The 25,933-nt window shown below is 50.2% G+C and overlaps 1 protein-coding gene across 2 annotated transcripts; it reads right to left on the bottom strand.

The window, feature by feature from the left end:
* Positions 1 to 15,778: 15,778 nt before the first annotated feature.
* Positions 15,779 to 24,870, bottom strand: AKAP1 (A-kinase anchoring protein 1). Of its 2 annotated transcripts, XM_031059815.1 has the most exons (11): positions 24,630 to 24,870; positions 23,241 to 24,287; positions 21,830 to 21,963; positions 21,185 to 21,311; positions 20,800 to 20,930; positions 20,541 to 20,718; positions 19,722 to 19,872; positions 19,011 to 19,078; positions 18,040 to 18,113; positions 17,488 to 17,553; positions 15,779 to 17,360 (listed from the first exon to the last, which is right to left on the bottom strand). In XM_031059815.1, exons 1-11 carry the CDS (start codon positions 24,844 to 24,846, stop codon positions 17,301 to 17,303), a joined length of 2,253 nt encoding a protein of 750 aa, XP_030915675.1. In that variant the 5' UTR covers positions 24,847 to 24,870; the 3' UTR covers positions 15,779 to 17,300. The 2 variants fall into 2 exon arrangements, with proteins under 2 accessions (XP_030915675.1, XP_005424437.1); XM_005424380.2 differs by having other exon boundaries at positions 23,241 to 24,870.
* Positions 24,871 to 25,933: the final 1,063 nt, after the last annotated feature.

Genomic DNA, 25,933 nt, shown 5'->3' with positions numbered 1-25,933 from the left:
CCCTCACGCGTGTCCGCGACACCCGGGACTGTCCTCGAGGGACTGTACCCCTGAGACTGTAGCCCTGACACTGTCCCCGAGGACTGTACCCCGAATTGTACCCCGGGACTGTCCTCATGGGACTGTATCCCTGGGGCTGTCCTTATGGGAGCGTACCCCTGAGACTGTCCCCCGAGACTGTCCCCCCCTCATGGGACTCCCCCGGGACTGTCCCGCGGGCCCCTCACACCCTGCCCCTCACGAGGGGTGGCCTTTGGCCGAAACTGGCTGTTCTTGCCGGCCCCCTGCTCCACTCCCCACCCCGCACAGCCCAGCCAGGCATCAGGGGAGAATTCCGGGGGCTGGGTGTCCAGGAGAGGAAAATTAAATTTTAGGGACTCGGGAAATTTTCAGAGACATCGGTGGATTTTGAGTTCCTGCACCTGTCCAGCACCGAGTGCTTCCCATCCAAAGACCTCCCAGCTCAGCAGCCAACCCTACAAGAGCTGTTTTGGGGTTGCCAACTATTTCCAGCTCAGAGATTATAATATTTTCACTGGGGCTGGGGGCAGTACGTGGATGTACTTTCCAGCAGGGACTAATGAGCAAGGTGGGAATGAGTGGATGTGTGCAGGGCTGGGAGGTCAGGCCCACTGGAGAAACACCTCTCTTCATGCTGTGATGCTGACCACTGTAAAACAGGATATAATTCCCTTTATTTGGTTTGTTTTGCCATGAAGTGCTGAACTCTGGCTCAGCAGCGGGGCAGGCTCTGCTCCTCCAGAGCGGGCAGGGAAGAGGGGCTGACCCGGCCCTGCCCCAGCAGGGTGAGCAGCACCAATGTGCAAAGGAAATGGATGGGGGGGATTAAAGAACAGTCTTTTTCTCCCCCTTTGAGCTTCCTTTAGATCTTAGCTATTTCTTGTAATAATCACCGGGAAATTACTAGTCAGGAGAGCGATTCCTGGGGTTATATTACCCCTTTAATCTCTCTGGCAGCGGTGCAGAATTTTAAAGGGGTTCCAGAATGAACAAGCACAAGACAGATTTTGCTGATGGACAGAAGGAACTTCAGTGCGGCTGCTTATGGCTCAGAAAGAAATTTTGATTGCTATATATTAAAAGGAAATCTTCACTGCTATCCCTTCCATCAGCAAACGTTGCAGGTCAAACGGCTTTGGAAAGACTTTATCAGTAGGTTCTCTCTCCACCTCCCCCAGAGCTGAGGCTGGGTTCAGGGATGTGACCAGTTTCAATCTGTTCGGTTGGTTTTGCTCTTTCTGAGCACTCTGCTGTCACAGGAGAAGCCAAACCCACGGCACCAGGGCTGCTCTGGGGACACGATGGGCACCTGAAGCCCAGGGGTGACAAACCAGGAGCCGCTGTCCTGCTCCTTTGGCAGCAGTTGACAGCACCCAGCCCCAAAGGTGCTGTTCCAGCCCCAATCCCAGATTTTCCTCCAGCCCACTGAGAGTTTGCAGGCTTGCCCTCTACTCTCCTCCTCTCCAGCCTCTAATGTTCATGCTAAAAATCCAAAGTCCCAGCGGAATTTGGGAAGTAGCTAATGAACTGCAAAGCTGACATCTGTAACTGCCGGCCAGGGATAACCTTCTCCCTAGCTGCACAATTAAAAGTTGAAGCATTTAGTCCAATAACAAGGAAAGTTACTGCTATTGATTCAAACCAGCCCAGATCCTCCATGGCGGCTCCGCGGGACACAGGAATTCGGGACAATCACAACTGTCCACATACTCACGTAGCCCCTACTCTCATTAGCAGGTTTTAGCCTCACCAATTTCCTTTCAATTTTTACAACTCCCATTTCATATCAGAGACTGAGATGCAGAGTTTGTTAAGATCAGCATTTGTAAGGCCAAAGTGACATGAGACCCAAATCTCCTTGGATATACATGGGCCCTGAGAGTCTGACTTCCGAAACAAAGAGGTCTTGGGCTCCTAAACCAGCTGGGCTTGGATTGGGAATGCTGTTCCCAGGTATGGAAGGTGGCAGGTCCCAATCTCCCAGGCTGCAGTGTGTTCCTTGGACATCCTGTCTTTGCTGTGCAGCGATGCCGAGGGGCTGCATCCACCTCAGGCTGCCTGGAGAATGAGTTCATCTATCTGGGGCTGTAGAAATCTGCATTTATGTGTTGTATGCTCTATAAATTCAGTGTCATAATAAAAAGGATCTAAATCTTTACTGAATAATTCATTTTCACGCATAGGGAAGGAATAATGACCTATATTACATTCCATCTATCATTTAGCAGGTTGTGGAGATTGATCGGCCGGTGGGTTTCAAGGTCCCCAGTGAGGAGCAGGGCCCTGCCTGCTGCCCAGCTGTGGCTTCACCTGACAAACATTATTTAGACAGAATTCCAGGGGGTGATATGCTGGGGAGCTGCCAGGAAGTCAAAGATCGTTTAAAATGCAGAATATGTCATTGCAAACAATTGGTGTTCTTGGTGCATCTCTGCCTCGGGCATTACCCCAGTGCCTGCAGCACCCACAGAGCCACACCAGGAGAGGAGCTGTGCCAGCCCTGCCTCTGAGGGAGGAGACACAGCACAGGGCATGGAAGAGATGTCTTTGGGGTCTGTGGTGTCAGACTGGTCAGGGCTGTCTAGGTACCATCCACCTCTCCAAAGAGCTGGGCAAAGACTTCCTGTGTGTCCCTGGGATTCACAACAGGGGACACGCTTTTAACTGCACAGCACTCAGCAGCTTTGGTTGTGATATCTGTAGACAAAATTTCAGCAGAGTGCAGACTTAGGGCGTTGGATATTTTTTATTTCATTTTAGGCTGCCCATCCATTAATGTCACCTGTGTTTCCTCGTGGTGAGCTCTACACCTCTCCCCATGTTGCCTGCCCCTCTGTTTCCACCTGCTCCATCAGCTGAAAGGAAACCACCAAAGCCAATGCCCATGAGCACTGCCCAGCCCTGGGGCTCTCAGCAGCCCAGGGCAGGAAAACAAACAAAAACCACTGAGTCTGGCTGCGCAGGAGGGAGTGACTTAAAAACACAGCAGCCAGTCCCTAAACAGGAATAGGTTATCCCAGAACCAGTAATTTTAGGGAAGCAGTACTGGTTCACACTTGGTGCAAATGTGGCTCTATATTTTGAGTAGACACTGGAGTTTTTCCCTGTCAAGTTCCAGATCTGCATCAAATTATTTCAGCATTTGCTAATGAAGACATTACACTGACCTTATTAAAAACATCATGATTTTCATCTTAACTGAGAAAACAGTGTTTTTTTCAACTGTTTCAAAAGAAGAATAAAACCCAAATATTATCAGGCCTATCTTTCATATGATAAGGGAGGAGGGGGAAGCTCTGCAAGGAAAGATTTCAAAGCCTGCTTTGTTTTCGTCAGCTTTGAAATCAACAGACAGCCCTGAGAATTCTGTTTTTCAGAACCACAGTGTTTAATTCTATTTACTACTTCCAGGCAATTCTATATATACACACAGCGAAAAACCCAAGCAGCTCACTTTAAACAAATCCTCCTGCTTTTTTCAGATGTGTCATTCCTCCTGCGGGTAGGATTGCAGGATACAGATCAATTAAGTTAAAGCCAAAAACAAAGAGGGAGGAGAGGAAGGGGAAGAGGAGGGTTTGTGCTGCCCTGGGCAGCTCTCCCTGCTGGATCTGGGGGGTCACTGTCCTGTGGGCACCTTGGCTTCATCTGAAGGAGGGGGTTAGTGGGGAATTTGCCAAAGACTTCCCCAGCTCTGCTGTCTGATAGAGCAGTTGGAAATCCAGCCTCTCACTCCTGTGCTTGGACAGATCCAAGCACCCCAAGTTACCCCTTGTGTTGTCTCTCACCCTGGACAGAGTTATGCCAGAAATTCCATTTCCTTCCCTCTCCTGAAACCAGGCTGTCTACCTTATTTCTCTCCCTGATTAATTTTTACCAAAGGCCTTTAAGAGCCTCTGATAAACTGCTCCCAAAGTCCAAACTAATATTATTAACTATGAATCTTCTCCTATAAATAATTCCCAGAAGTAGATCAATGCTACCACTGAGTCAATGGATTCACTGGAATCATTTCTTCCTGTTACTCTTGGATTTTTTTCTCCCTGTCGCCACTAATCAATTATGATGATAAAACTACCCTGGAACACCCCCAAAATAAAGACAAACAGTGTGTATTATCAGAGGCTGGGGCTGTGTACGGTGTTGAAGATGTGTTACCTTCTCTGAGCCACATTTGTTTTCCTCTACAGACAGTTAAGGGGAAAAAAAAAAGGAGCCCCAGTAAATGAATGGTCTGGTGTAACACAGCATTAATTCCCTGACCTTCCGCATTGAGTGACTAAGAATCTCAATCTCAATTATTCCTTTCATGATGGAATCTAAAATAGACACAGCAAGTCCTCACATTCTTGCTCAAAAGCAGGAGAGGTGGAATGAGACGAGTCAGCCCGATCACACTGAAACCACATCCATTATCAGTTCCATGTCATTCAAAAAAATCGACTGCAGGAGAAAGCAAGAGCATCCAAGGAGAATTATTGCAAAACATGTGCTGGCAGGATCTGGATAAATACAGACACTCATTTATATATGCACATGCATTTAAAATTCACAAGTGTGGAGCAGAATCAGGGGTAGGAAAAACAAGTCACTCCCCAGAGGACACCATCGCTCTAAATTAACAACAGGCAGATCAGAATTGATGAAAACACCCTGAGAGGTTGATAAGCAAAGCTCCCACTCTGTAGATTGTGGGGATCCCTCACATTTTGGAGTTTGGGCTTTCCTGTACCTCTGGCATGATGGAAATGGCAAACCCATAATTTCCTGTCTGACTTTAGAGTCAACTACTTTGTTTGCTCCTTTCCAGTTAATCAAATGATTCTTATTGCTGATACAGCAAATTCCATGACTATTAAGTTCGCATCAAAGGACACACAGAGCAAGAAAGTTTCCATAGGGCTTTAGACTATCTCGGCCCAGATCTTCAATGGGCACAAAATCCTCACAGTCACACTACCACATGTACTGGCTAAAGATCACCCCTACCTCCATGGATCTTTGACGGTATTTTCCTGCAGCTGGAAAACAAGGACAAAACAGACCCAGCTGTGGGATGCTGTCCGTGCCAGGAGCTGTTGTCCAGCCATGCCTGGCTGTGTGCAGGCAGGAGCCTCACTCCCTGCACACAGGGCTGTCACCCTGGGCTTACCTTTAATGCAATTCCCTGGCTTTCCATGTAATTCGCTGATTTCCAGCAGCAGATGTGGCTCAAGCTCCTGGGTTTGCCTTTCTGGCCAGGGTCTGGCACAGCACGTTGCAAGATGCAGCGAGCCCGGGAGACAAGGAGTCACACACAGCCTCTGGCCACATCCTAAATTCCAGCATTGTACGTCAGGAAGAAATGTGCCTGGGAAATGTAGCTGTAACTACATTAAAGCACCATGATTCAATTCTAACCACATCATTACGGAGGTGCAGATCAGATAAGCACGGAGAGCGAGGGAGCCGGGCCGCGCCGGCTGCGGGAGCCGCGTCCCGCCGCTCGGGCGTGCTTGGGGCTGGGGGAGCATCGCGCTCCCTCCTCCGGGGATGTCCCACTTGTTTACACCGCAAACCCACCTCTCCAGGCGGCGCCTTGCACTCCCTCTCTCTGCTCCGACTCAGAGTCACCCGTGCAGCCCAGAGGCAGACCCTGCATCCCTCCCCTGGCAGGGTATTTTGAGCCACATGGGCCCTTACCCGGATCCAACCCTGTCCTTCCCGCACCCGAGAGGCATCCCCAGGGCAGTGCTGGTGAGCAGGGGGAGCACTGCAGCCCCTGGCTGAGCTGCTGCCCTGACACCCTCCAGTCCCCAGCCTTCCCCGCACTGCCCAGGGATCTCCAGCCTCCCCGTGAGAGGGATGGGCTGAGGAGGAGCTGCTGGGGCCATGGCAGCCTCCCCTGCAGTCACCCATCCACTGCCATCCAACATCAGCCATGCTCAGGGCATCACTGCCTTGGCCACAGTCACACCCAACCACTACATCTCACCATGGACTGGAAACCATTCTTTGAGTTACTACCTCCTACCAGGGAAAGTGCTTTTCCCATATTTAAGAGATTCCTCAGCTTTAAGCACCTTCTCCCACTAGATTTAAAGCACTGATATACTGACTGTCAAGGCCCTGGATCCCTGGTCTGACTTTTGGGCAGCCATGAGATTAACTCTTCTGTTCCAAATCATTTTAAGCAGAGGTTAATGCTGAACTTGTGCTTCTGCCTTTGCTGAATCAGGGCTTTGCCAACTTCCTGCTTTATTTATTTGTCTTTCTGTGATTGCTGAGCCGGGATGGCAAGGATCCTACCTTGAACCTCCCCTGGGACCTCTTGTGATGAAAAGCAAAGCCTGCAAACACTGTGGAGTCTCTGCTGCATTAGGAGAGGAGTTTCATGAAGATTCATGTCTTTCATATTGTTCTATGAAATTAAAGAGCAGAGGAAAATTACTTTCGAGGAAGGGAAGATGTACGGCAGCAATTTAGTTGCAAACATAATTAAGCAACTGGCCCTGACATACCCGTCCTTTCTTGGCCAAAATTCAGCTGGAATTTCCATTGATGTCAAGATCAAGCTATGCAAATAATTAGAACAAGCTCTCTCAGGAGAGTAAGATCCAAAAGAGATTTTAGGTGACAAGGTCTGTAACAATGCTTCCCTCGCTCCTTCTGAGCTGGATCCAGATCTTTAGGTCCTTCATTTCCCTTCCAGGCTCATCCACCTGCCTAAGCTCACACTGAGAACTGTATGAAAACCTGTGTGAGGCCCAGCTGACAGGCCAGCAGAAGTGGCTTCCAGGCTCCAGACACTGAAGGAAGAAAGGCTGGGATCCCACATGGAGTTCTGCCTTGTAATGAAGTCACTCTGCCACTTCAGACTTACTCAAATACATTGATGGGTTAATTTTGCACTGAAGGCTCTCAGCTGGGTCAGGCATCATCTCCCTCCCCTCTGCCTCGGTGCCAGATTGGGCACCACGTGTTGTCCTGGAGGTGGCACCCAGCCAGGTCAGACTGGCACCGGTGCCTGTGTGTGCTCTGTGTGACTGCCACAGCCCTGAGTGACATCCCTGCTCCACCTGGAGCCTTTGTGCTCCCAGAGTGGGTCAGAGCCTGGAGATGGGGTGAGCAGGACTGAACATTTAACTGCCTGAGATAAGAACTGGGCACTCAACTCTTGTTTGTCATAGCTTGCTTACAAACAGGCACAATTACAAACATGCAATTTCTAAGTGTAAATACACTTACAGACTGGTTATAATGAAGCAAAAGCAAACTGTTCTTAAGCTGAGCTGAGAGCCCTGGGTTTTGGCAGTGATATTTAGAGTTCTCCCAAGTTCCCGGGTGTGGAGTGGTTTTCTAAAATTGCCCAGTTTTTAGTTTTCGTTTAAAGTAAATGTATAGTCTTGGAAGCTCCAAGGAAAGAACTTGAAAAATGTGACCTTTAGAGCTTTGATACTGGGTGACAAATAAAAAGAATCCAAAGGACAATCCCCTTAGAAATATACATGGCTATCATTTAGTGAGCAGAGAAAGGAAACAAGGATGAAGTGTTTTGCTTTGAGGTCAGGATTGACAGCAGCCTCTTACATTATCCTTGAAATATTAGTGGAATAACACAGTACCAGCAAACATCTCCTGCATGCACCATTGCTTGCCCAATTTTGCAGGAGCAGGTGCTGAGCTGGGGCTGTCTGGGCTGAGCCAGCAGCCGTGCCCAGCCCACAGTCCAGCAGCGCTCCAGGAGGTGACATTTGCCTCGCTGGCACTTGGGAGCACCTCAGCTTCACCTCTGCAAATGAAACTCTCTGCATCATTGGGGAACCATGCCGGGAGGCCCTCAGGAGCCCAGCAGCTATTCTTCCTGCTATTTCATACTAGGGTGCTCTTTCAAGGGAAGGAAAACCTTGGGGAAACTGAAAAATACTTAGCTGGAGTGGGCAGAGGCTCCTGGATGTGTTCTTCCTGGCTGAGGCCATTTTGGATGGATGCAGCACTCAAGCTCTGTGGCTCTTGTGGGGCATTACTGTGATGCACCATCAGAGCAGCACTGCTCCAGTGAGGATGGAGTGTGTAACACTACTTACACTGCACGTAACTCCTTGCAGTCATTTCCCCTCTCCTCTTTGCTCACCTCCTTGTGTGGCTGCAGTTCACCACAGATGGGACTCTGCTGGTCTGAATCAGCACAGGGACAGTGTTTTGCTGTTCTGTACCAACAACAACAACAAAATAAAATTCAAACCAACACAAACTTAGTTGAGAAAGTAATAAGAAGGCAAACTCAATTACTGTTTCATCTGGCATTTTTCTTGCTTTGCTGCTCTTTGTCAGGGACTTCTTCCAAGCAAAATTGGAGAGATTATCTTGTCTAGATGTTATGAAGTAGCTAATCCCTTCCGCAAGTGGAGGAGAGCCAAACGCTTCGTGTTGGGCAAGTGGAAGTGTAAATATGGTGACAAAGTGCTGCCACTGCTCCCTGGCTCCAGGGGCCGCCTTTTCCCAGGGCTTTGCTCACTCCACATCTGCATGAGGCACCAGGATTTCCCCAAGATCTCCCAAAAGATCTCCGCTTTCCCGTCCCAAAAGCTGCCTGGAGCAGGTGTATTCGGCATATCATCTCCTCCACTGCTGTGGGGAGCAAGAGGGAAAAGGTATTTTTAGAAGAGAGGAAGGCTGCTGTTTAATGTCATAGTGCTGGTGAGCTCACGCCACCCCTCATCCCAGCCCCATCCCACGCCCAGTTCTTCCCGGTGTCACCACTGGGCTGAGCAGCTGTGGCAGCCCAGAGTGCGACCCCGGAGCTGCACTGCCTGCCCCAGGGACCCCGCTGTGGGTCCTGCTCCCTGCACAGCTCCTCAAGCAGAGCTGAGGATGAGGATGCTCCTGCCTTCCTCCAGCCACCCTGCAGCAGGGCCTGGAGTAGGGACCTCAGAAAGCAACAGCAGAAGAGAAATTACCCACCTGCCATGTGTTCACTGGATTTTATATGGCACACAGAGAACTCACCAGGGCCATTACCTCAGTAAGGACAGCCTTGTTTTCCTGTAAGAAGGGATGTTTCCTGGTCACCTCAGGGTAAGCAGGGTGAGGTTGCCTCCAACAGAAATTCTCAAAGGTCCAATCTTTACTCACATTGTACATCAACCCAGAGCGACACGTTCATGAGAACAGCCCTGACACAACCAACACCTCTGGGCTCTGTGTGAGGTCTCTGTCACAGCCCTGGGAACACGAAAATCATCAGCCCTACTGGAGCAGCACCTCTGGGATGAATCCCAGTGTCCTTCCTCTTCCATAACCACAACAGACACAACACAATACCCCACCTGCCCATGGCCCCTACCCCCAAAATCCAGCAGCTCAGGTAAAGGATATTTGCAAAGCTGGAGCAAGGCTCAGCTGGAAACACAGAGCAGCCCCAGCCCGTGTGGGTGTGTCTGTGTACATCCAGCCAGGGGGATATTTAACGATAATTGCTTCTTTTCAGCAGCGAGCAATGTGCCTGGTACAACCCAAAATGATTTTGCTATTTTGACGTTGGGAAATCTGCAAGTCAAAGGTGAGGGAATGACTGCGCAGAGCAGCCAATATTAAAAATCACAATCTGGCAGCGGCGGCGCGGGCTGGCAGAGCTGGATTGCCAATCATTTTTATACCTCGGCGCTTTAAATAGCAATAATGTGTTGAATGTGAAATTGCCTGTGCTGATGGGGGTTGCTGCACGTTATTAAAATCCAGGCATTGGGACACACGTTACACATTTGTGATTCTTTAGAGACGTTGTTGGGGGAAAAATACAAACTCTGGGAGAAATTTGAGGGAGGGGGAGCCCAGGAGGTAAAGGGTGAGGGAGAGGCAGACAATCAGGTCTCTGGAAGATCACCAGGCAAAAGGCAACAGGGAGAACACTTCAGCTCTTCTGGATATGCCCAGGAAACAGCCAATTATTTCAGAGTTGTTGGAGCGTTAAGTGATGCAGATTATTCCCTCTAACACTTATTCCCTATGCAATTCCCACTCTGCTCTGATTTGGCCCATTCCAGATCCCCATTTGGCCCAACACCTGAGCCCTGTGTTGGAGCCAGGCTGCTGCTGTGCCTTCCTGGGCACCTCTCCCTGAGAGGGGCAAAAGCCCAGGGGAAGGTGCCCTGGCCTCGTGCCCAGGGAACAGGAACTGCTGTTGGTGATGTTCCGACAGCTCTGCCTGGGTGAGGATACAGAGCTGAGTCCTCACCAAACCTGCTGCTTCCCATCTCCACGGGAGCATTTCTCCTCCCCAGTCAGGGAGTCATTATCCACTCCAACTGCTACATCCCTCCTTTTGGATGACTAGAACCCTTAATCCATGATTTCACAGCCCTACTTAGGTACAAGCACCCACATGCAATGCAGATCTGTATAAAACCCAGCTCTGCATAAACACAGCCCTGAAAGAGGAAAAGCTGTGATGCAAACATGGTATTATTTCCATCCATCTATGAGGTTATTCCTTACCTCCACCAGCTCCCTACCTGCTCCCACCTCCTCTGTCACACCTCCAGGTGCCAAACTTCTGTAAAACCTTTCAGGAACGGGATATGCTTAGCTCAGATGTACACAGACCATGGGTTGAAGGTGACTAAAATAACAAAAAATCCATGTGCCTTTAATATTTTCAGGATTAATTTTACTGCAGTCTCATGGAGTGCCCTGTGCCAGGCTAGGGTCCTGCCATGCAGGCAGGTGAGACAGAAGAGAAAGGTGGAGAATTGGGATGCATACTTTTCAGAGAGCAAAGCAGAGATTTAAGGTCCTGTCATATCCCAGAGTTTTATTAGTCATTTTGCAGCAGCTATAGGACTGATTTTTTAATTAATATTTTTTAAGAGAATAGGTATACGAGTAAAGTCCTAATAATAAAAGGTGCCAGAACAGAATAAAACCTGAAGGATCTCTGTTCATCACTCTCATGGACCTCACGCTCTTTCAACAAGGTCACACAAAATCAGCAGCTGAGCCTGTATTTTCCAGTCTCTTCACTGCCCCAGCACAGCTCCTCTCCTCACACACTCCAACTTTGCTCAGTTTGTCATCAGCAACCAGCAGTGACATCACCTTGAGTGGCAACATCATCCATCCATCCATCCATCCATCCATCCATCCATCCATCCATCCATCCCACAGCACATCACTGCAGCACTGATGGGCCTCAGACCCACACAGCCAAAGGGTGCAACACAATCAAAATAAAAAGCCAGAGAAAATGGACTTTAAGCTGGGGAATGGGGAAATGAAGGGAAATGAGCTGGGGATGTCTGTGCTCAGAGGGAAGCAGCCCAGCACTGGGGGGCAAGCGCTGCATTCCCAGCGGCTGCGGCACAGAGGCGACGGCGAGATATTGATTTGATAAGCAGATGAGCTGAAATTCCAAATGCATTGGAAATGCTGATAGGAAAAAAAGAGGTAGATGGAGAGACAGGGGAACGCAAGAGGAACAGCTGCGTACACTGAGATGTCATGGAAAATAGAAGGTCATCGGGATCTACGAAATTCTCCAAAGAAATGGGGAAGTGGAGATCGCAGGGAGACAGCAGATGTTTCTGTGCCAAGACAATGATGGAACCATAATTACAGCGAGATGGAGTGTCCTGCACAGCCCCAGCAACACGGAAACAAAACAAACCCCAACCAGACACGTTTGATTGGCAAGTGGAAAAGGCTACAGAAAAAGTAATAAGCATTTAGCCCTTCCATTACAGAGGAGTCAGGCAAGGGGAAGAACGAGGGCACCTCTTCACTGCAGAGCCAGAACGCTGGCCGAGAGGTCAAGCTGCTGACAAAAGCCCCTGGATTTGTATGGCTCTCACACATGGGAGAGCTGGGCGCTCACAAGTGCTTTCCTCCCCCAATTTTCAATAGTGGGGGCCCAGCACACTCAGCCTGGGGCTGGGGTGCTCAGCAGATGCAGGGGCAACTGCTTCCTCCCCGTTCCTGGGCAAACCCACCCTGGGTGTCTTGCCCTATTCAAGGGCAAAACCCGGGCAAACAGAGCCTGACACAGGCAGCTCTGGGGGCTTGTGCTGTCTCAGCTGCCACTGGCAAGTGAACTGGGGTCCAGAGGAGAATAAGCACAGTCTGAATCTGGGGTCAGGGCTTGTGTGCTTGGAAGCTCAGCTGTCCCTGCAAACAGCCAGCCCTGGGATGTGACAGCTCTGCCAGGAGCAGCAGCAGTGCTGGAGCACCAAGGGGAGCCAGAGCTCCTCAGCCAGGGGACCTCTCTGCATCCCAGCACACACCGTGACCATCTCAACAGGAACATTTTCCCTGACTCATTCACACCTCTCTGGCTGTTGCCTCTGTAACAATTATGCTGAACTTTGCTTTTCACTTTCTGCACTTGCAAGTCCATTTTCAGTGGGAGGACAAGAAGCTCACTTAATTTTGGCTGGAGGGACAAAATGATCTTATTTGAGAAAAAAATAATCTTGTTTCTGTGTTCTGAGGCAGCTCTGAGGGAAAGGCACGCCACGACCACAAAACACATCCAAGCAAATTAGGGGTCTGTCTCTGTGAGTGAAAAGTAACACTCTCCCTTTATCATCTCATATCCAGACACAGTGTAAGGACAAACCTGCACAAGCAGAGATACAATCTGGACCTGCGAGCAGAGAGGAACATCCCAGGCATGTAAATCGCGGTCCTGTGGACGCAGTGAAGAGCTGGGATGATCCATCTCCCGGCAAGGACTGCGAGCCGCGCAGCTCGGCGGGGCTGGGCCGGTGCTCGAGTGCCATCTGCTGCTCCCTCTGCACGGCACCGAGCCTGCTGCTCTCCTGAGGAGGGGAGGGATGGATGGAGGGATGGATGGGCGGGCAGCAGGGGTGCGGGTGTGAGTGGGACAGGGCAGATATAAAAAAAGCAAACCAACTTTTCTCCACTACAACTCTTTCCTCATCATGCGTGGGGTCTTTCTGCCCCCAGACAGGGCTGGGCACCTGCAGCAGTTCACTCTGCCGCCCCTCACAGTGTGTAACACTGGTTTGTGCCACAAAAAAGCAGCTGCCCATAGCAGAATTAGAGCTACAGGCTTGACAGGGCAGCCAAACATTTCTTCCTGCTCTTACAAAACAACTTGTCCAGTGAAGAACAAGTGTCTCCCTTAGGGCTGGGTTCCCAGGAATCCCTCCTGAGCATCCCCCTGCCCTGGGGACAGGAAAGCTGGGGAGAACAGGAGGCTGGAGCAGCTGGATGCCCCAGCAGCCACACTGGAGGTCCTGGAGTAGCCAGGGAACATCCCCACACCAGGCAGAACCCAGGGGGATGTGACAGAAGCGGGAGATGCTCATACTGCCACTCACGGCTGCCAACAAGAACAGTACTTGAGGGCCAGAGAAGTGCCTCAGGTGCACTTGGAGAACAACAGGCAAGAGAGAAACCCAGACCCAGGGATTAGTGTGAGAGTGCTGCTATCCAGAAATGAGGGCACCTCACTTGAAACAGCATGAAATGTCTCTTCAGTGTTCTTGAATCCAAACTGCAGAGTCAGGGCACAAAACAAAAGAGTAACATCCCCCAGGCAACATGCAGGGTTTTGAAGCTGGGACATGAAGTGCACAACCCAGAGTGCCTCTGATCCCTCTTCCAGGGGGAGGTTAAAACCTTGGTGTAGTGACAGCTACAGCACAACTCCCATTGCCTTCCCCTGCTTTCCACAAGGATTGAGTGTTGTAAGAAACATCCCAACCTGCTTTCAGACACCAATACTCACGGCTGGGCATGTGCAGCAGCTTTACAGCCTTGATTCAGCAAAAGGAGGAAAGCTTCCAGCACGTGTTCAGTCAGCAAAGGCTCTGTAGGGCTCAGGATCTGTGGGGAAGTCAGCAACCCCTGCTCCAGCCTGTGGAGCAAAGCTCAGCAGCTTCGGCCTGAGGCAGGACAGGAGAGGAGGCTGTAGGCTCGGGGGCAGTGTGGCCAAGGCACAGCAGGGCCATTACTCACCTTCCTGGGCACTGGGATCACGGATGAGCCGGGGAGGCTTTGAGGCAATTTAGAAAAGAAACAGGAAGCACTTTTCCCACTCACACATAATTAAGTTGTGGGACACACTGCCACGGGGAGCTGTGAAGGTCAGGAGGACAAATGGCCTCAAACGCCCTCGCAGCACCTCAGAGGGGAGTTCCTCTCTGTTACGGGCTGTGTGAGGCACCAGGCTCAGCAGTGCTGAGGAGCTGGGACCCAGGGGGGTCAGGGCAAAACTGCTCTGACATTTCCTCTGGCAAAGAGCCCCAAGTCTCTCCAGCTGCCATCCTCACCCTTGTTGCCCAATGCAGCCAGAAATTTTCCTCTATCATTGCTAGTTTTTCTTTTTTTTTACCGGGGTGGGGAAAGAAGCAGAGGTGACTGAAGCCAAAACACAGCCCCTGAGGCAACGAACTAAAGGCAAGACACATGTTTTCTAATTCTTGCTCAGCAGCCTCCTACATGCTGGCTTCCCAGGGACAGCCCCGAGCTGGGACCCCATGGATCTGTGTGATGCAGTAGAATGGAAGAGAGAATACAGCTTGCACCTAATTTTCCTTTCTTTTTAGGGAAAAAAAACCTCTGCCAGTGAAGCACCAGGGATGTGCTGAGCCAGGCTCTGGGCTTGTGTCAGACAAGGGTTTCCTTACTCTCCATCTGCTCCAGGAACTCCGCCCTCCTCCCTCCCTGAGGAGCCTTGAAACCCATGTGCCAAAGGGAAATCAGCTCCAGGCTCTGCCAAGGGAGCAGCCCTGGCACTGCAGAGGCTCTGGCAGGAAGGGGCTGCTTGCCCAGGGATGGGCTCCTGATCCTCCACCCCTGCCAGGAGGACAAGAGCCAGCAGCCACAAGGAGGCCTCCTAGGAAGCACCACTCCTCCATGGAAAGAGCCTGGAGAGGGGATCTGGGCATGCAGGGGCTGCTTGGCAGGGAGTGCTGGAGTGTGCTGTGCAGCCCGTGGAAGCTCTCCAGGAGCTTATAAATGAGGCATCTCCTGAGACCTCATTCATTTCACCCCTAATAAAATTACCACTTTCCAAAGGGAAAAGCCCCTTTGAAGGGCTTCAGTCAAAGCACCCGTGGGACAGCTCAGCTCCATGGGCCTGTGCTCAGCCTCAGGCCTGAGCCAAGGATTACGGAGCTGCTCGGGGGCCACTGATGATTTATGAGCAGCAGGACCCACTCCAAACCCAGCACAGCCTCTTCCCCGAGGTCTGACAGGGCACAGAGCACCACTGCCACAACCTCCCCTGGGCCTTTTTTGACCTGTGCCTTTTCCAAGCAGTCCATATTCAACTACTCCCTTCCGCAGCTCAGCAAACCCACTCACTTTTATCCATAATACAAAACAAAACCCAAACCTAAAATAGCCCCCCACATTTATGCTCCTGTATAGGCTGAGAGTTGTGATTTTAAAGAAGAATGAGCTGAGTATCTGTTACCTGCCAACACCTCCTAATTTCAGTTCCTCTCCCCGTGCAATGTTCTATTTTACTGCAGTTTAAAAACCAGGCAGCTCTCAACACAAATAGGAACAGGATGTTCTTCCACAGTGCAGAGCCAGAGGAAAACACAGAGCTGATGCTGGCAGAGCTCCCCATCCCTGTTGTAGATTCCTGACTCTGACACCTCTCAAAGAAGAGAAAACACCAGCATTCAGACAAGTCAAACTTTGCCATGAACAATAAGCAGTGACACATCCACCCCATAGGTGCAGAGCAAGGAGCCCAGGGCTGTTCTAATGGAGACAGGAAAGCAAGGCTCTCAAGTCATCACAGTTTCACTAAGACAGCTTAAAATTCGAGCTTTAATTGAAATGGAAAGAAACATTCCAAAAGGATATATTTTTTATAGATCTGATTTACCCAATTTAGTTTTCTTCGGATGTTACTGCAAACATGAACATTAAATCAAAGCATCGACTAGGAGAGAACTCCAAGAAAGGATATAACCATTCCCTAGCAGAGGGGATTGGGCTAAAGGCTGCTGTAGGCCAGTGTCCAAATGTATGATGCCCTGGCATGTCAGCTCACAGGATGTGAGCACATCCTTGAATCACCTGAAGCAGCTTCTGAGGACTGACTACATCAACAATTTCTGGCAAGTGTCTTCTCTGCCAGCAATAAATCCCAGCTCAATTCATATCTAAAATGATACACATTAGAGGGCATGTCTTTAAGAGCATTAAGTCAGCTTAAATTACTTGAGCAAAATTTTAAATACGTAATAGAAATCTAAAAAGGAGCAACAAAAAAATTGAGAGAGAACACCACTGCAAGAGTAATGCCAAGTTGTTACTTTTTTTTTTAAATAGATCTGTACAGCAACATAGCAAAGGATGCAGCGATCACAATTTCAACCAGACAGCAACCTAAGGGGACACTAATCCTCATACAGCAGAGCTGAAACACTCCCAACATTCAGATGCTCCAAATAATTTGGCTACCCTAATGCACTCCATACCAGTTCTACCTATATAGGACATTTTGGTGTGAAAAAGTTTCTGTAAAGTTCCCTTTGTTTCCAGTGTTTTTCTTGTACAAAATATTACAATGATTTTTTAATATATATTTACAGACTTGCACGGCTAGAAAAATATAAACTACAATTGGGCTTGGCAAGCAGTTTCTTTTCTTTAAATACATGACATTTCAGAGCAAAAATTGTAGTGGTAACATCCTGCACTCCAAGCCCCTGCAGGGAGAGCAGATCAAGCCTAAAATCCATGATTGCAGTGAGACACAGGAACACAACTCCTCCACCTCCTGGCGCAAGGAAGACACAAGATGGATGCTGTTTGTGCAGGTTACTGGCACAATACAGAAAAATCCATAACTGAACATTAAATTCCTTAATAACATTCATTAATTTCATAGGCAGGGCCTGTTAAAAAGAGGACAACCGATGTAACTTTTGGGAAAAGCAGACACCGAGTTCGTGGGGCACAGCCGGAACCAAAGCGCGGTTACCGTTCTGGGGGCCTTTGCCTCCTGCCACCCCCAAGGCTTTGAGATCTTTTCCATTTAAAATTTGAGCAGAGGCCAGGGAGGACTTTTTGCTTTAAAGCTACAGTATCTGTCATTATGGCTTTGAACACCCCCTTCCAGGAGATGAGGTATCTGTTCTAGTGAAATGGTAACAGTTGAGCAAAACGTGTTTCAATGGACCACAAAACTCCGCAGGCAGGTGTGAGCGGGTCTCCTCGGGGAAGTTGCCAAACCGAATTGTAACAGTGCAAAACAAGATTTTGTCTTTTGTTTTTTCTCTGCAGAAAGAGTAGTCAAGGCATCTAGGACATTGCTAGTAGTCGAGCCACCGAGCAAACCCTCTTTCCACCAGAGTCCTGTTTATTGACACCACCTAAAGGGAGGGGGAAAAAACCCAAAGAGCAGATAAGTGAACAAGCCACAGCAACAAACATTGGTTCTGAAAATTCCTAATCAACAATAAAAGGTTTATGATTAAAGAGTTTTCAGCATATACCCACCTCATCTCCCATCAAGTTCCACAGCTGTATCAGTGGCAGCCCTGTGACACTGTCATAATTTGTGACCTGGAAACACAGAAAAACATGAGTGTGCAGCAATTCTGGTCCCAAGTCACTCACATGAACCGCTAGAGCCACTACCAGAAGCACTTCAGAAGAGGTGAGCACCTCTGGACTGCAAGCAGGTGCTGCCTGCAAGTCTCTGGGACATCACCAGATGTCCCAGTGCCACCTCTGGCCAGCTGGAGCCAGATCCCACATGTCCATGGTGTAAAACCAGTGAGGACTGGCAAAGCAGTGCAGACCCAGGGAACCCCAGATCTGCTGGACACCGGGCCCTGCTGTGCTCTGTAAACACATCCAGGTTCCCTTCCCCCTGCCTGCACCAGAAACAAGAGGGAACATTCATCCCTTTCCAGTTCCAGGCAGTGCTGATGGGAGTTCCCAGCCCCAGCACTTCGCAGGGGTTTGGGGTTTATGTAACACAGAGTGCAGGGCAGAGGACACCAGCAGTGGCACCAGCAGCAAGGCTCCTCCAGACAGGGGCTGTACCTGTGCCACGAGGACAGCACCTCTGGTCATCTCACTGACAGCGGCGTCGGCTTCTGGGGAAAAGTGATCCTCGTCTGTGGGAAAAGGAGAGCAGAGCAAACACGTGAAGTCCTTCATAGTCACTAGAAAGGACTACTGAGCTAATGTTCTCTGTCCTCCTAGAGACACTGGGCCAGAGATCCCTCACAGCCAGCTGATCCCACATCTGGAGCTGTTGGTTCTGCAGGGAAAGGATGAAGAGCTTCCTACAGCCACCAGCCACAATCATGTAAACACAAGTAGCTGATGAATCAGGAGGCTTTAAATACAGAAAACTACATTTCTGCAGCACCTTGGAGCTGCCATTGTTGTTTTGATAAACAGTAAACTAAGCTCAGGTCCCTCAGGGCTTTGCTGACCCTGCACAGAGGGCACCCCTGGCACTGGGAACCCAAAGTGTCTGTACCACAGGTGCCCAGCACCTGAGCAGAGCCAAGGACAAAAAAAAGCAAACTAAAGTGTTTCTAGGCAGTGACTGACATTCTCCCAGTGCTTGCAGGCTTGGAGTTTGAACACAGAACTTTACAAATCAGTCATTTCAGGAGGAAAATGTCAGGTATTTGTGTGCAGATTAAAAACTAAGTTTGCATTTACAGCAGCTCTATGACAGAAGAATTAGAGCAGTTACAGCTACTGCACCTACACCCTGCCAGTCCTGCCAACTTGCTGCTTAGGACAGTAATTCATTGTCTCATCCAAGCAGGAAAAAGCCTGGACATTTATCATCTTTCCCCTGGATTCTGACAGGTTATGCCATGCTAGCACATTTAGAAGAATACAATACAATTTTTCTAGTCCTTCCTCTTGTCACATCAGAGGCTGCACTGGCAATAGGAGGTGGAAGGTTTAGACAGAATCATGGCTTGGACACATCTGGCATCCATGGAAACCTTCAGGAGAAGGGCCAAGAGTACATCAAGAGCTCCATTTACCTGGAAGTGGCACCACATTGTCAAGTAAAACTTCTGCTCCTTGGAAAGGTAGTGTTAAAAAATCAGACCTTAAAGAAAAGAGGATCAGAGTAAGAACAGGGCTTTAAATCACTCCTACATTCTTCAATATGACATTGATTAATCAAATTGCTCTTACAGGAATTCAGTTTTAAATTAATGACAGTCAAACAAAAAAAAATAAAAATCATACAATTCTCCCAGCAATCTAAGAGCAGCAATGAATTGTCTGATTAACATGCCAAGCTGGATCAGGCTCTAAGCAAAACCCACCTCCACCAGGGAGGCTGTGCTGCCTGTCTCCCAGCTCTGGGGCAAAATCAAATATGTAATGGGCTTGTGTAAGAAACTCCTGATCCAGCACAGCTGTCCCAGACAGTGGGGCTGGAGCATAGAGAATCAGGAGCTTATTCCTGGCTCAATCAATTACACTTCAAGGCCTCCTGAAGACATCCTCTTCCTCAGCTTCCATACTGAAGTGGCAGAAGCTGCCATTTCCTCTCCCCTCCCTTCAAAAAAGCCTTGCAGGATCTTGCTGTGCTCCCAAGAACCCACACTCATTGCTGAGCTGAACCTTTCTACCATTTCCCACTTCAGCTGTGGAAAAACCTTTAAGGATTCAAACTGTACAGACTCCTGTGATTAGGATTTGAGCCAGACATGGCCTCAGGCCATGGGAGAGGATCTACAGACCTGATTTGCCTGAGTGTGTCAACCTTCACTTTATCATATCCTCCATAGTCCACGTATTTGAGCTCCACTTCATCGGTCTCCTCGAAGTAGCTGATGACTTGAGCCCGGAGCCATGCCCCATCCAGGCCTGGAGCTGCACAGATAATGCCAACTGCAAAACACCAGAGTGCAGAGAAGAAAGGCTCAGGATAAGTGGATTTCCAAAAATCAGCACTTCAGGCATGAGCGGTGATGCTCATTTATCTATGGAGAACCAACAGCATTCCTTAGGCTGCTTCCAACTTCTTCCAACATCCCCCACAGCCCCAGCACACCAGGTCTGCAGCTAGACAGGACTGGTGGGTTTTACTCTCAGCTCTGTCTGCTACAACCAAGCTGCCCTGCCCAGGTACCCAGTTCCCTTCCTGTCTCCACACAGGAATACACAACCCCTTTCCATGTGATGCACCCTTCACACCAGGTGCAGACAGGGTGACAGACACGGACACAGTGACACTATGGAGGTGTGGGAGCAGCTCCACACTTTGCCAGGAGAAATACCCCAGATGCCAGGGTGACCGAAAATAAGCCGAGACAGGTTTGATCTCACTCTGAATTTCAACATGCAGCTATGTGGCTCGGGAGGTACTCCAGGGATGAGCAGGGGAAGGGAGAGCAGAGCAACATCTGTACTCTGGCAGCAGCTTAAAGATGAGATGACATGTGAGCTATCACATTCTCATCCACTGGGAACTTCCCACGCCTGAGTCAGGGACAACAGGTTTGCACAGGAGCCCAGAACTTTCTCAACAGAACAACATGTGAGCATCCATGACTTGCCTTCTACCGGAGTGGGCAGGGTTGGAATTTCGGGCTGAGAGTAGCAGGCGAACATCTGCTGGTCAAGGCTGCGCAGCACGTGGAACGTGGGGTGCGTGTGCTGCTGCAGGAACATGTGCCCTGCGTCCACCTGGTGTGCCACCACCACCTCCACAGTGACTCCATCGGGGAGGAACAGCTGCCACGGGGAGGAAAAACTGTCATGAGTGCTGCTGGAAATGCAAGCTCCAGCCCCAGCACTGCCAGAGCCAGGACTCACCCAGGCGGACACGAGCAGGGAGTGAAGCGGCAGCGGCATCGGCGGAGGGAGGGTGTAGATGTTGGTGAGACACAGCTCTTTGAACTTCTTGCCAATCAGGCTCAGAACTTTCTCCACTTGATGAGAGGTCCCTGGAAGACAAAAATCCCATGGGAAGTCTCTAGCATGGGCATGCTGAGGACACCTCCAGTCCTGTCACTTGAAGAAACACAACTGCCAGGATCCTCCTGCACTACCTCAACAGTGTAAGTTTTAACAGGTTGCCCAGAGGGGTTTTGAAAAGCACTGGACTCAGAAGCCACTAAATCCATTTAAATTCCTTGCTCATCTAATTAAGTCCCCCAAGATACACATTAGACCATGAACAGAGACACATTCCACTCACCTTCGATGTGACAGACTTGGGAGTCACGGAAATAAGGTAGTGTTGAGACATAAATCTTGGCACCAGACGCTTGTCTCAGGTAGCTCATAAACCTCCCCTGTTTGCCAATCAAGCGGCCAACTAATTCCTTCAGGAAAGGGACAAGAAAGCAACAGTCAGGAAGAGAAACACAGATCAAACATCTCTGCTCTCTCTGGTTTACACCACCCACATTCTCAGTTCCCCTGTCACAGGCAGGATAAACACAAGGCAGTGCTGGAACAGTGCAGAGCTCAGGGGGTCTGGGATGAGTTCAGACCAGTAAGCACAGCTCATCTTGATAATCCCCTGTTCTTAATACCTGGGTACCCTCAAAGCCTCCTGGATGCTTTCAAAGCATTGGACTTCCAGGCTGGATGGAAGATAACAGGGAATAACAAGTTCACCCAGCACCGCTCCCCTGGGTGTAGCCCTGGAGTGCTGTGTGTTTACCGCTGTGCACTGGCTCTTCACTCCTGTGAGTCCTAACGGGAGCAGAACACTCCAGTCGTCCTGGACTGGCTGCTGATCTCCCTGGGATGGCACAGAGCCAGCAGCAGACCAGGAGGACCAGGAGGTGGCTGTGTAGGGCAGGGCAGGATGGTGAGCAGGCCAGCAGCTGGTTACCTTTGGGACCTCGATTTCCCAGATAACGAAGTCTGGCTTGCTGGATCCTCCTTCCAGCTTCGCATTCTGGCGAGCCACTGTCTTCCTCATGGCACTGCCACTGTCCACAAAATCCACACTATTTACATCTGAACCTACGAGACAGGCACAAGCATTCAGACAGCCCCCAAGACCCACAGTTACATTCCCACCCCAAAGGAGGGGCTGCAGAGTGACCCCAGTGCCAGGTGTGCCCACTATGAGGCATGCTAGGGGGCTGCCTTTTGCCGAAATTTGCCCTATATTTGAAGAAACAAGGCGCAAGAGCTGAAGTGCATTTTGCTCCCAAACCATCAGCTGATACCAGGAATATTTCTACCTGGGAAAGGGACAAATTCCAACAGCCTCCTCCTGAGCAGATCTCAGATACAGCCAGTGTAACACGAGCTTGGTCCTTCCTCCCACTAACAAGCAGAAGCATGAAGATCCTCACTTGCTTGCAAGTATTCAGACCATCCAGTGAGACCAAAGAGAAAAATGAACCCAAGAGCTGCTTCACATTTGCCACATCTTAATGGGGAACACAGCACAGAGGCTGAGAAAGGCCAAGGGTGCAGTTGTTGGCATTGGCTTTGTAGGCAAAGGAAGATTTGAGACTCACAGCCTGGATGTGAAGGTCAGCTGGGTAACCTGTTGTCCAGCACTGCCACCTTATCAGCTTTACCTGCTGTATTCCCCTCTCCCCACCTCAGTGTCTCAGTGCCAGCAGGCTCCACAATTCACTCCTGGACCTTCTTGTCACACCAGCACTTACAACAAGGCAATACCTTCTCCTCCTGGCTTACTCTCACTAGTGAAAACATTCAGTGGGTTCAATCCTTCATTGCTGGCAAACTGAACCCCCATGTCTTGCAACAAGCAGTGTTCCAACTGCTTTGTAGCAATTACTAGAGACATCCCCTGTCATTAAGGGCTGTTGGCACCACAGGGTCCTACAAAGGATTTTAACATCCCTCCCCAAGGTCACACAGGCTAATGTTTGCTCAGACAGCTTTGCATGTACTGTGCCAGGCACACATCATCCAGCATCTACAAGGGAAGAGCAGCACAGACAGATGGGGGAACTCCATGAATATTGCTCCCTGTTGGGATTTCTTGGCATGCACCTGCCCCTCCAAACAAAAAGGCTTCAGGGTAATTGCTCTGCAACCAGCAGATTCTATCACAATTCAAAGCTCTGCTCTGGCTCCTCTAGCAGCACCTCAGAACCTGCCTCACCTTCCTGTCAGCAGCAGCCCATAAACAGGGCTAAGCACCCAGGGGGTCCTGGAGGTCACCAGAAACCACTGGTATGAGGTCTCACACCTGCAAGGTGCTCCCCAGCAATGCTTGTTCACCACATTTTCTGCAGGAGGATTTTCCAGTCCCTTACCTTCTGAGTGATCTCCATCCGTGCCTGGAGCACTGCTACACTCCTGACTCAGGTCTGGCCCATCCTCTTTCAGGATCCCATTGCTGTAGGGCACTGTGCTGCCCTCAGGCAGCCCCGCAGCACAGGGGGTCTCCCTTGCTAGCAAGCTCTGCTCAGCAGACGTGTCTGGGGCTGAGGATGTGCTCAGTGAGTCCGAGTGCTGCTCTGATGTGACAGACAGCACTGTGCTCTGCAGGGGCTCCTCCACACTCGTCCCACCTCCGGGTGTGTGCGTGCCATACCCAGAGTCCTCCATGGACAAAGGTGACTTTTCCAGAGAGTTCTCCACATGAGTCCGACCAACTCCTTGGGACTCCCTGCACACGCAGCTCTCCACCTGACAGTCCTCTGTGTTCCCCTGAACAGGGCTGGCCCAACAGCCGTGTGATGAGCAATCTGTCACACCCTGACCGTGCTCCCCTGCACTGCTCCCTGCAGCCACACTCTCATCAGCTGCTGTGGCTCCCTCCACAGGCACCTGAGCAGAGGCAGCAACACTCTCCATCCCCAGAGGAGCCTCAGCTCGGCTGGCAGTGGCCTGGCAGAGCCAAGGGGATGCATCGCCTGCAGAACCCGACAGCACTTCCTCCGTTGCTGCCAAAATGACCTTGGAAATTATCTGTATTGCTACTTGCTCAATTTTCTCAACTTCCTTGTCCAAACTCACTCCTCCAATCTTCTCTCTTTCCAACTCATCTCCTTTTGGCTGTGTGTCCTTCTGACAAACTGGTATAGTACCAGTGACTGACTCGGACATCTCTTCTTCTCTGGACTGCTTTGAACAGGTAGACTCCAAACTCCCTGGTAACACACTCACTGCAGAATCCTGGTGACCTGATACTTCAGCTTCATTCAGAAAGGCTTCTGGGGCACTGGCTTCTTTCTCCAATCCCAAGCAACCGGCTGTCACAGAGTCAGTATCTGACTGCACAATTCCTGGCATCTGCTTTTCCTTAGGGGGCTCAAATGAAGACTCATCCGACTGCTCTGTGTTGCTGGTGTCCTCTGTGACTCCCAAAGACTCCTGCATCAGGGGTGGCTGCTGGCCTTGGTTTGCCCCCAAGCTTTGCCCCAGTGTGAGGCTCAGTACCTCGTTCTGGTCACACTCTGAGCTCCCAGCGAGCAGAGGGAGTGAGGCACGAGCAGGGACACCGCTTCCCTCTCGAGATCCCACTGATTCCAGCTGCTCACTGTCGTCCTCACGGGGGCTGGGCCCAGCTGCCGTGGCTGACAGGTCCGGGGGGTCCCGTGAGAGCTCCGGCCTCTGGTGAGCTGGGTGCAGGGGAGAGGGCGTCGTCGGCCCCGCGGGCAGCAGGGAGCTGGGGGCCGGCTGCTCCAGGCACTCCTCTGCCGATAAAAGAGGCACTCTCCGAGGGACACCTGCTTCTGGTTTGGGACATGCCTCACTCTCTGATAGTTCCTCCTTCTTTTCCCTTGCCACGGCTATTGCTTGTTTTTTGCAATAGCCCGAGTGCTTTTTTCTCCAGGAATAGATCCACCAGCAGCCAAGAAGCGCCAGCACTCCGGGAATGGCATACAGGACGAAATTGCGGAAGCGTAAAGCCATCTTACAGAGCTTCAGCAGTTACACCTAGGAGAAAGAGAAATCACGTTAAAATAGTCCCAGGGAAGGTGGCAGGAGGTCCCGTAAGTGCCTTGAGGTATTGCTATTAGCATGGTCAGGCTTGTTTTCCAGCTGCTTTAGAAATTCACACCTCTGCTCTACCAGCACACCACAGAACAAGATCTTTACCCAAGACTAGGGATATCTGGACATGTCTCATCATTATACTCAATGATTTCACTCCTCCTCACCTTGCACTTAATTTCCCCTTGCCTCCTCTGCCTCACACCTCTGCAGGTCAGTCCTGCCCCCAGGACAGCCTCCAGCACAGCAGGTTCCTCCAGCACCAGGCTGGGCTCCCAGCCCAGCTGGACCACAGCATTCCATGGCAGGGGCTTGGCACACGGCAGGGCTCCCCAGCTCTCCCCTTGAAAGGCAGCACCCCATTCCCGAGGGCTCTGGACTCTGACAACATACACTTCTATAAAGCCTGAGGAATGCAGCTCCAAAGTTTATTCTACATCCAAACTCACTACACTGACAGCTGCCACTCCCCTGACTTAAAAGCTGGCAGCTCTCCCTTTTCCTCTGCAAGGCCTCTGACTCCTTCCCACCCAGACACCCAGTCGTGCTCCTTCACTGGCAAGCCTCACCTGAGTCACATGGGACAGGGCTGCCATGCCTTCCCTTTTCCTTAAGGAATATCTGCAACTGGAATGCACAGCTAAACTGTTACCACATCCCAAAGAGCCTTGCTGCAAAGCACTTACAGTTTATATTTTCACTGCACAGGAATTAAAGCAAAACACCACGTGTCTGAGGGTGCTTACACAGACAGGCTTTAATCCAAACAGTCCTCAAGACTCTTGCCAGCAAGGAACAAAAATAAAGATTGTTTTCAGGAGATAGCAAAATCTTAGAAATGGGAGCCACCCACTGGAAAAGAGCATTATCTGGTTCCTCTTTAGAAGCATAATATTTCTATGACAAGAGAGGACAACCAAGGCAGTTGGCCCCAGTGTGTCTCAACCAAAAAAATCCTTCTGTTATCAGAACTAACACCCCAACCACAGCTCCCAGTGCAACACTC

This window comes from Geospiza fortis, unplaced genomic scaffold (genome assembly GCF_000277835.1).
Source record: "Geospiza fortis unplaced genomic scaffold, GeoFor_1.0 scaffold538, whole genome shotgun sequence".
Classification (NCBI taxonomy): Eukaryota; Metazoa; Chordata; class Aves; order Passeriformes; family Thraupidae; genus Geospiza; species Geospiza fortis.
The sequence above is the reverse complement of the archived record's forward strand: the minus strand, read 5'-3'. Positions and strand labels throughout refer to the sequence as shown.